The 10608-nt window shown below is 47.1% G+C and overlaps 1 protein-coding gene across 1 annotated transcript in view; it reads left to right on the top strand.

Annotated features, from left to right (window-relative positions):
- Positions 1-10608, top strand: part of Obscn (obscurin, cytoskeletal calmodulin and titin-interacting RhoGEF) — a 139479-nt gene that overhangs the window by 11536 nt on the left and 117335 nt on the right. The window contains 3 exon segments of the mRNA XM_029545663.1: positions 1-178; positions 1923-2198; positions 8964-9239. Of these exon segments, the coding sequence (XP_029401523.1) occupies positions 1-178; positions 1923-2198; positions 8964-9239 (730 nt within the window).

The following is a 10608-nucleotide window of genomic DNA, read 5'->3' as shown; positions in this document are numbered from 1 at the left end:
CAGACTGAGGTGACCTGGTTCAAGGATGGGAAGAAGCTGAGCTCCAGCTCGAAGGTGCGCGTGGAGGCCTCGGGCTACTCCAGGAGGCTGGTGGTGCAGCAGGCAGGCAAGGCGGATGCTGGGGAGTACAGCTGCGAGGCCGGGGGTCAGAAGCTCTCCTTCCGCCTGGACGTGGCAGGTGGGTGTTGAGACACTGAATTAGTGTACAAATGTTATGAGCCTGGTTATGGCCAGGCAGGTCCAGTGTTTTGTTCCCTGAGTACCCTCTTTGCCTATCTTTGTATCCCCTGCCAGTCTCATCCCTGTGCGTGGTCCTTTTGCATTTGGTGGATGTGTGTTCATGTTGGCCAGGGCCTCTTGTGTGCCTCACAAAGTGTCTTCACACTGTAATGTCCCATTTCACGTTCTCAGAGTCTGCTCAGCTCTACCACTGTTCCTTGGTGCCATGGACTCCGGTCCTACCTGTGTGCAGGGCTGAGGTGACCCATGTCTCCCTGCCCGAGGTCTCTCTCACAGTTCTCTGTGGTCTCATCCAGTCCCACATGAGGCATCTCTTAAAGAGAAATTTTAACTCATGTTCAACCAGGGTAAGGAGAAATTTTAGTCACACGATCATGTTGGAAACTGTATCAACTCTGAACTCTGGCTGTGAGGGTTCAGTTAGGTGTTCTGGAATACTCTCCCCGCCTTTCCTTGGGTATAATGCAGGAATGAGAACAATAAGACCTTTCTCGATCCAGTTATGCTTGGCCCAGAGATGTAAGGCATCGGAAACTCAATGATCACCAAAAGTCAACTGGAGGCCATGGCTCTTGGTTTGCTGATTCATGCCAATGAAAATAAGAGATTTGGACATAAGTGGGAGAAAGGGAAGTGGAAGCAGGATTCGTTAAGAGAGATTAGGCAAATGTGAGAGAAACTGCCCAGACTGGGAGGGGTTCCCAGAGGGGAAAAGGTAGTGAACTTCTTTGTCTGGAAGTTTTTATAGGACTTACGGCAGAAACTGGGCAAAGACTGAGCCAATTACATTTAACCAGTTAGAACCCCATATCCTGTTCCTGACCTCCTGGTCCAACCAAAGAGATCGCCTGCGTTGCCTGCCCAGTTCGAAGGTTGAAATGCCTCCTTTGCCATCTCTGACTCTGACAGCCTGCTACCCATAGGTCACAGAGTTGACAATGTCCTCTGACCTTGCAGGTGGCTCAAGTGATGTTATTCATACTAGACTCATGGCTACCAAGAAGTAGTTGTAGTTGTTCTTAGTTAATTTCCAGTCTGTGGGATGGTCAGGAGTAACTATTCACCATGGGCCCTTCTCCTTTATAACCCACATAAACTAGCTCCTGTATCAGTTCAAGCAGGCTGCTCTATTCTATGACATCATCTAGGCCCGAGCACACAATGATCTGAGTGCTGTGTGTGTGTTTGTGTGTGTGTGTGTGTGGAGAGAGAGAGAGAGAGAGAGAGAGAGAGAGAGAGAGAGAAGAGAGAGAATATGCCTGCACATCCTGCTGGTACATGCTAGGTAAGGGCTTCTTTACCACTGTGTTTCACTGTCAACCAAGCTGAAGCCTGCTGTATGAGAATTTCCCCCTTTGAATCTGATTTATGGTTGCAGGTAGAAGGGACTGAGCAGCAGCCCATGCTGTGACTCTCTTGGCAACAGTGAGTTTCTGTTATCAAGTTGTGTTTATTCATAGTCTTACATCAGTGATTCTGCTCTTCTTGAACTGCTCTCGAGGCAGCAGTGGAATGTGTGGATGGATGTGGTCTTATGCCGAGAGGCCCAGGGCCCTTTTGGGGTTCAGTGAATACAGAGCCTGGAGGGTGTTCATCACCCACAGCAGCCTCCTCCAGGTCTTTCTCTGCATGACTTTCATGACTCAAACCGTTTCTGATTCTGTGTCACTATCTGTCCCCAGAGCCCAAGCTGGTGTTTGCCAAGGAGCAGCAGGCATGCAGTGAGGTGAAGGCAGAGGCGGGGGCCAGCGCCACACTGAGCTGCGAGGTGGCCCAGGCCCAGACTGAGGTGACCTGGTTCAAGGATGGGAAGAAGCTGAGCTCCAGCTCGAAGGTGCGCGTGGAGGCCTCAGGCTGCTCCAGGAGGCTGGTGGTGCAGCAGGCGGGCAAGGCGGATGCTGGGGAGTACAGCTGCGAGGCCGGGGGTCAGAAGCTCTCCTTCTGCCTGGACGTGGCAGGTAGATTTTTTTTTTTTAATGTTCTGTAGTGTGCATATAAGACATTAAGGTGAGACACTGCTGTCTTGTGACCTCTGTGTTTTCTGAACTTCACCTATAATCACTGCTAGAGATTGCCGAACGTATTCAGGTGCCTTGATTTTGTGAAATGCTTCTTATTGTTCAAAGATTTTAAACTTCTCAGCAATTCCACGAGGGAGAATCCTGACTATTTCCATTTTAAGACGAGGCACAGATGAGCTTTGACTCGCTTTGCTAACAGTTGCAGAGCCATGACCTGGGTTGATGTTAGTCCCCCTGAAGATCTCTGTTGTAGCAGGTCTCTGGGTGTGTGAGTTCTCAGAATTTCTTTTTGTTGGAAAACACTGAGTTTTGGCAGTTGTGCTGGTTGTTTTATGTCAGCTTGACACCAGCCAGAGGCATTTGGGAAGAGGGACGCTCAGTTGAGAAATGTCTCCATAGGATTCACCAATCCTGTGTGTGTGTGTGTGTGTGTGTGTGTGTATGTGTGTGTGTATGTATGTATGTATGTATGTATGTATGTATGTATGTATGTAGGCAGGTCTGTGGTTCATTTTCTGAATTAGTGATTGATGTGGAGGCCTCAGCTTACCACGTGGAGTGCCACCCCTGGGTAGTAATCCTGAGGTATTTAAGAAAGCAGGTAGATACGGGAAGCAGGTGTACAAATCAATCTTTTGTAACCCAGAACTGGCTGGTGTGAGCCTTGACGCCCCAGACAGCCCAGAGGGATGCTCGTGTTAGTTCTGAGGCTTGTCCCCAGCATGAGGTTGGAGCTGGAGCTACCCGTGAACAGACGCCCGTTTCACTGGCAGATCCTGCATACAGATTCTGATTAGTATTCCGAGAGTGTCAGGAATGAATATGATCTGAAATCATTCTTAAGAGAAGTGGGAGGTGGGGTGGTGTCAGCAAGTGAAAGGCAGATCTACTTTGAAATGATTCCTGAAGGAAATTGTTGGGAAAAAATTGCCAGGGAGTTCTCTAGTGGAGAACTTGGAAGTTGACCTGAAATGATTCCTGAAGGAAATTGTTGGGAAAAAATTGCCAGGGAGTTCTCTAGTGGAGAACTTGGAAGTTGACCTGAGTATGTATCTTTATTTTAAAGAGAGATGAAAGAATCAAAGAACCATGGGCTGATAGCAAAACTGGATTAAAGATCTTTCTCTGAGAAAAGGCTATCTTCAGAAATCTTGGACTTGAGTGACCTTGATGGACAGTGAAGGAATCACATGCAACATCCCAATAAATAAATCTGTCTAGTTCTATACAGCAAAAGAAAATGAAAACCCCATACACAGATGAAAGAGAGACAGGCTGAGCAAGGACACTTCTCCTACCTCAGGCTCCTGCCCCGAGTTTTTGCCCAACTTTCCTTCATGACGGACTTGATCAGGACACGTAGGCTGAAACAAATTCTTTCTTCCCCACATTGCTTTTGGTCATGGTGTCTTACAGTAGTAGATTCCTTGAGTCAGACAGCAGGAATACAGCAAAGACCCCTTGCAGTTTGCTCAATATTGGGGTTCAGAGCATCTTGAGTCTGTGGGTGTCTTGGTCTTTGGCTCTTTTATCCCATCTGTCCCTGGAAGGACTCCTGTTACACTGGCTGACACATTCATGTTCTTGTGCTTCTCCCTGCTCTGTCATGTTTTTCTCTTTGCTTTAGTTTGAATGTTTTCTTTTGAGCCTCCTTCCAATTCAATAATTTATGTTTTAGTACACACAATGCCAATACCACTGGAAGTAGGTTTACTTTCATTTGCTGCATTTTTAAAGTTTATAAATTCTGTTTGACTTAATGTAATGTATGGCTGCCAGATTTAGAGACTACATTGCCATCATGTGTGCATCTCTCACACACATGCATACACATACACATGCACACACATACACACAGATACAAATAGACACACACAAACACACATAGTCACACATAGTCTCACAGATTCACAGACACACACACAGACATATAGATACACAAACACAAACACAGGCATACAGATACATAGGCACACAGCTACACATAGACACACACACAGTCACACATATACACATTATATATATATATATATATATATATATATATATATATATATACAGATACACAGACAAACACAGACACACAGAGACATATAGTCATAGACACACACAAACACACATAGTCACACATAGTCACACAGATTCACAGACACACACACAGACGTATAGATACACAAACACAAACACAGACATACAGATACATAGGCACACAGATACACATAGACACACACACAGTCACACATATACACATTATATATATATATATATATATATATATATATATATATACACACACAGATACACAGACAAACACAGACACACAGAGACATATAGTCACACACACACACAAACACACACAAACAAACACACAGTCACATAGATACACAGACATACAGACATGTAAATATACAAACACAGACACATAATCACATAAACACATAGATATACACATACACACTCGACAGGCACACATAGACACACATATAGACACACACAGACACACAGACACATAATCACATAGACACACAGGCACACACATAGGTACACACAGACACACACACAGACACACACACACATAGACACACAGTTACATAGATACAGACACACACACATAGACACATACACAGACACACATAGGCACACATACAGACACACACATACACACACACACACACACACACACACACACTTTTGGTGTCAATCCCAGGGCCTTTCCCATCCTAATTACATCCTTAGTAATTAGGACAGCATACTCTCACACAGATTCACAGACACACACAGACACACGAAGACATAAAGATACACAAACAAAGACATTCAGACACATAGACACACAGATACACATAGATACAGTCAGTCACACAGACACACATTTGCATCTTTTTGTGTCTCTATGGCTGCACCCTCGTCCAGTAGCTCTAATGAATGGTGTGGCTGTTCCTGAAGGTGGACCCCCATGATGTCACCACCTCTCACTTGGCCCTGCCGTTTTTGCAGTTGGGGGCTTTTCTCATATCCATTGCTGACCTGGTGTGACAGAGAATTTCTTTTGTATTGACTTCTACACAATTTATGCTCAGACTCTATTACGATGATGTCCCCTAGTTCCAGAGCATGGAGCATCTCTAGTTGCTGGGCAGACGGGGAGCACTCAGTATCAGAGCCATTCCAGGCCTGCTGCAGTTTGATCAGCCTTGCCTGCCTCTCGTTTATTCAGGTCCTGGGCACAGTCCTCCAGGCATCCTGCAGCCACGCCCCAGCTGAGGTGTCCACCCCAGCCTTCAGAGGCCTTGCTGGCCTCTGCTCTGTCTGGATGTGTGGTTTCTCACATAGGCGCATGTGCTGGTATTTGGTTCCTATTGTGTTGCGATAGGGAGACATTTCCAGGGCGGGCCCCAGTGGGAAGGGGGCTGTGGATCTTCCAGCCTCATCAGTGGCTGAGTGCAGTGTGCTAGGTCTTGTGGGACTGGAGTGGTCCCTGTGACAGTGGGCTGTCCTGAATGAGCCTGGCACCTCTCACGTCTCCTTTCCTCTCCTGTCACTGTGGTGGCACCTCCCATGGGTCCTCATCAGAGTCTTGCTGCTGTCATGGCATGTTTCCTTCAACTTTGGAACTGTGAGCTGAACAAACCTGTTTGTTTATTTCAGTGAAGTACCAGCCTTGGGCATTTTGTTAGAGCCCAAGTGACTCAGGTAGCTGTGTAACCTTTATACCACAGGCCTTTCACAACCTTTCAGCCACAGAAAGGAAAGTGCTAGTGTGTGGGCCTCAGCTGTCTTGGTTCACTGGGGTTTGGTAGCATAAATCTGAAATCTATCTATAGGAGATGTCATTGATCCTTCCTCTTTGTTTCTTGGTTTATTGACTTTTTGAGCCAGGGTCTTATGTATCCCTTGGCTGGCTTTGAACCCTTGGAGCTTCTGTTTCTTGGAGAAGCCCTGCACCTAGTCCCAGGCTTGGGTTTCATTGTCACACTCTAGTCAGCATGGAAAAGCAGGGGTTGGGGAGCCAGGGGTGACAGACACCTTTCTGAGCACTCTCTGTGCCACAGCTCAGGTACCCATTTTCTTGCTCATGAGTGCAGATCTCTGGTACTGATCCCTCCGTGTTCTACTTGTCTGACTGAGAGTCACAGCACACCAAGGTCTTCCACAGAGTCTAGGTCACCTGTTTCCTCTACCATGTCAACACGGATAACATCTTTATTTCCTGGACCAAGGCGCTCTGGTCTATATTTGTGCCCTGCCTATGAGAAGGTAAAGTGTGGTCCTCTGCTGTTCACTGCAGACCTCCCAGCTCCAGGCCCCCAGGAGGCCTCTGATCACCTGGGCTGTGGTGATGACTGAATGAACAGCGAGTTCATCAACAGTCTGCAATCACTGAGGCCCAACGGCCATTACCGTCAGTTTGCCGAGTTGCCTTTGAAGATTTTACGATAGTGGAAGAAAATTACAGAGTTTCCTATGAAAATCATCTTAATAAAGTAGTCACTTTAATTTTAATGTAATTAAATTACCTTTTCAATTTAAGGACAAATCATTTTAATTTGAAATGAAGGCCTCTTACAGGCACAGAAGTGAGCGGGATCACGGAAGCTGGTGTTATATGACCTAGGATTTCATTAATGTCTTAGGGTTTTACTGCTGTGAACAGACACCATGATCAAGGCAACTCTTATAAGGACAACATTTAATTGGGGATGGCTTACAGTCCATTATTATCAATGTGGGAACATGGTGGTATCCAGGCAGTCATGGTACAGGAGGAGCTGAGAGTTCTACACCTTCATCTGAAGGCTGATGGCAGAATACTGCCTTTTAGGGAGCTAGGGTGAGGGTCTTAAAGGCCACACCCACAGTGACACACCTACTCCAACAAGGCCACATCTTCTAATAGTGCCACTTCCTGGGTCGAGCATATACAAACCACCACATTAGGGATGGATGAAGCACACAGAGTTCAGGGTTTGGATGATGACAGGCATGGGGATGGATCTGGAGAACTTGTAATCTAACAGTGCAGTCTCTGAAAGCTGCGCAGAGCCCTTTCTGCTGATGTTCCCATCGCCAAAGATATATCCAAGGATCCTTTAAAAAGACATTTACATTTCATTTATGCATGTGTATATCTGCCCATACATAGGTATGCGCACATGATGGGCTAGGAGGCCAGAAGAACGCTGTGGATCCCCCGGGGCTGGACTTAAAGATAGTTGTTAGCCATCCATCATGGGTGTCTTAGCTGCTTTTCAATTGCTATGACTAATCACGGTGACTAAGACAGCTCATGAAAGAAAGCATCTAATTGGTCCATCATGGTGGGGCAGTGTGGTAGCAAGTATGTTGGCTGGAACAGCTGAGAGCTCACATCTTGATCTTAATCAGAGGGCAGTGTGAGAGAGGCACACCAGGAATGGTGGGAGTTTTTTTGCAACTCCAAAACCTGCTAGTGACGCACCTCCTACAACAAGGCCAAACATCCCAGTTCTCCCCCAAACAGCTGGGGACTAAATATTCAATCTTATGGGGGTTATTCTTCATCAAACCACCACAATGGGTGCTAGGGACTGAACTCTAATCCTCTGTGAGGACAGTTTGAGTTCCTAACCATTGAGCAATCTCCCCAGCCATGTGAGTACAGTTATAGCAGCTTTCCTGATTATATCTCCAGGCAAACAACCCAGATGAGCTGTAAGAAGGAAGAGAAAAAGTTGTTCAGTTGTGTTTATGCAGCACAACCCTATGTAGCAGCTTAAAGGAACAAATTTCTGCTTTCTCTTCCCTCCACCTCTTAAGGGCAGGGTCTCACTATGTACCCCTGGCTGGCCTAGAACTCACAGAAATCTGCCCGCCTCTGCCTCTCAAGTTAAAGTGTGCACTACAATGCTTGGGTTACATGAACAAATAACATGCAGTGTGGATGGGTCCACCAGACAAATCAAACAGAAGCCCACAGACCCACCAGAATATAATACAATACATGTGATGAAGACTTTGTGGTCGTCTGACTCTCCCATTGTGTGGGTCTCGCAGAGCGCAGTCACACACACAAGACAGCTGTCATGTTGCTGAGCAACACTACGTTAAGGGACTGTTTTGGTTATCTTGGGGTCAGTCACTGAGTAGAGTCGCATCAGCACGCAGCAAGTAACTGGCCTAACTGGTGTGAACTCAAAGCCCAGGGAGAAGTAACTGGTGGTGACAGAAGTCAGAGTAGTGGCTGTGTGTGTGTGTGTGTGTGTGTGTGTGTGTGTCTGTGTGGATGGGAGCTGGGGTGCTTTGCTCTTAGGTATGGGTACTATGGGGAGAGGTACATTTGAAGCTCACTGAGATGAACAAGTGCTTGTGCATACTTCATGTGTAGATAAAACCATCAGGGAATGGAGGCTGCAGAGCACACAGTAGGCTAACTCTGGGAGCAATAAAATCTGCCACGAACTTGGCAGAGACAGTAAATAGGTAAAGATGCCAGAGTAGCCCAGCTTCTTTCCTCTGGCCTTGAAATTGCTCTTGGGTGAGAATCACTTCCAAATGTTCACTTGAGCCACTGAGACAAAAGTCACAGTTGTGAAGATATGTCTCAGTCCTACTGGACACCTGATGTCCTCAAGGACACAGTTTATGGAACCCTGGAGAATCAGTGTCTATGAGAAAGGTCCCATATGATATCTCTCACTGTATGTCCCTAACTACTGTCCCCAGAGCCCAAGCCGGTGTTTGCCAAGGAGCAGCAGGCACACAGTGAGGTGAAGGCAGAGGCGGGGGCCAGCGCCACACTGAGCTGCGAAGTGGCCCAGGCTCAGACTGAGGTGACCTGGTTCAAGGACGGGAAGAAGCTGAGCTCCAGCTCGAAGGTGCGCGTGGAGGCCTCGGGCTGCTCCAGGAGGCTGGTGGTGCAGCAGGCGGGCAAGGCGGATGCTGGGGAGTACAGCTGCGAGGCCAGGGGGCAGAAGCTCTCCTTCCGCCTGGACGTCATAGGTGGGTGTTCGGGTATCAAGGCTGCTTGTTTGCATGTGATGGACTGATGGTCTAGATGATCGTGTCTCTGCACATGCCCCACTCTTCTCTGTCACACTACTTTCTTCATGCTGGAATGTGCAGGAGACAGGAAGAGGGTTGGGCTCCACAGTCACTCTGGAGGGCACACGCCCAGCGGACCTAGAATGTCCCACTAGACCCCTAAATTCTAAAGCTACCTCCCAATGGTCCCACTCTGGGGACCAAGCCTCCAACATGTGGGCCTTTGGAGAGCATTTCAGATCTAAACAGCACACCCATAGAAAAGGCAGGAGCCTGTTAGAACATGCTAAAAACAAGTAGTGAAGACGTGGGCGTCTCAGTGCGGGGATAGGCAGCCAGACTTAGGGAGCAGAAATGCCCCTCACAGCAACGATTCCCTTACCCCACCTATACCTCTCCTCCCTCCTCTGGGACTCATGGAGGGGCTGCAGGCAGTATGACTGCTTCATGGAAGATTTTGGACCATTCATCTCTATTGAAAAAACACTGCAGCAGTAATCACCACATACAAAGCCAACTCCGGCTGAGTCCCAGACTTAGAATAGAAAGAGAAATACAAACCCTCAAGGTGGCACGCAGATGTCTCTATGATTCCACTTAAGGATTGGAGTCATTGTTTTTAGCCAATGTATAGTGGTACTCAGCGGGGTGCAGTGTGGAATCTGATAGCATGTTTGTGATGCACACTGATCAAACTCTGGCAGTCAACATCTTCACTTCCTCTGATGTCTATGTTTACGTGTTGGAAACATTGAAAATCCTTGTGTGTAGTTATTATGAAGTAATTAAGTAGTTACTCTGGGATAACTGGAGAACACCAGAGCTTATAGAATGAAAATATGTGCCAATGGAACATACACTTGTGGAACACACACACACACACANACACACACACACACACACACACACACACACACACACACACACACACACTATACTGTGCTGGGAATGAAATACGGAACACCCTCCCACCCCCACATGCGCGCGCGCGCACACACACACACACACACACACACACACACACACACTCTCTCTCTCAATTAGGCTGAGAATGAAATGCAGAGCTCTGTGTACTCTAAGCACAGCCTTTCTGCCGAGCTACCATAGTCCCCAGGAACGAGTTCTTTAACAGCACAAAAACAGTGGCCACCACAGAACACATCTGAATACACTGAAATTGAAAACTGTAGTTTAGTCTGGTGCGATGGTTCGGCAGGTAGGGGTGCTTGCTGAATAAGTCTCATGACCTGAGTTCAATCCCTGGAATCCACATATGAAAGGAAGGAGAGAACCAACTCCACACGTATGTAAGGAAGGGGAGAACCAA

The sequence above is a fragment of the Mus pahari genome, chromosome 14 (genome assembly GCF_900095145.1).
Source record: "Mus pahari chromosome 14, PAHARI_EIJ_v1.1, whole genome shotgun sequence".
Lineage (NCBI taxonomy): Eukaryota > Metazoa > Chordata > Mammalia > Rodentia > Muridae > Mus > Mus pahari.
The sequence above is the reverse complement of the archived record's forward strand: the minus strand, read 5'-3'. Positions and strand labels throughout refer to the sequence as shown.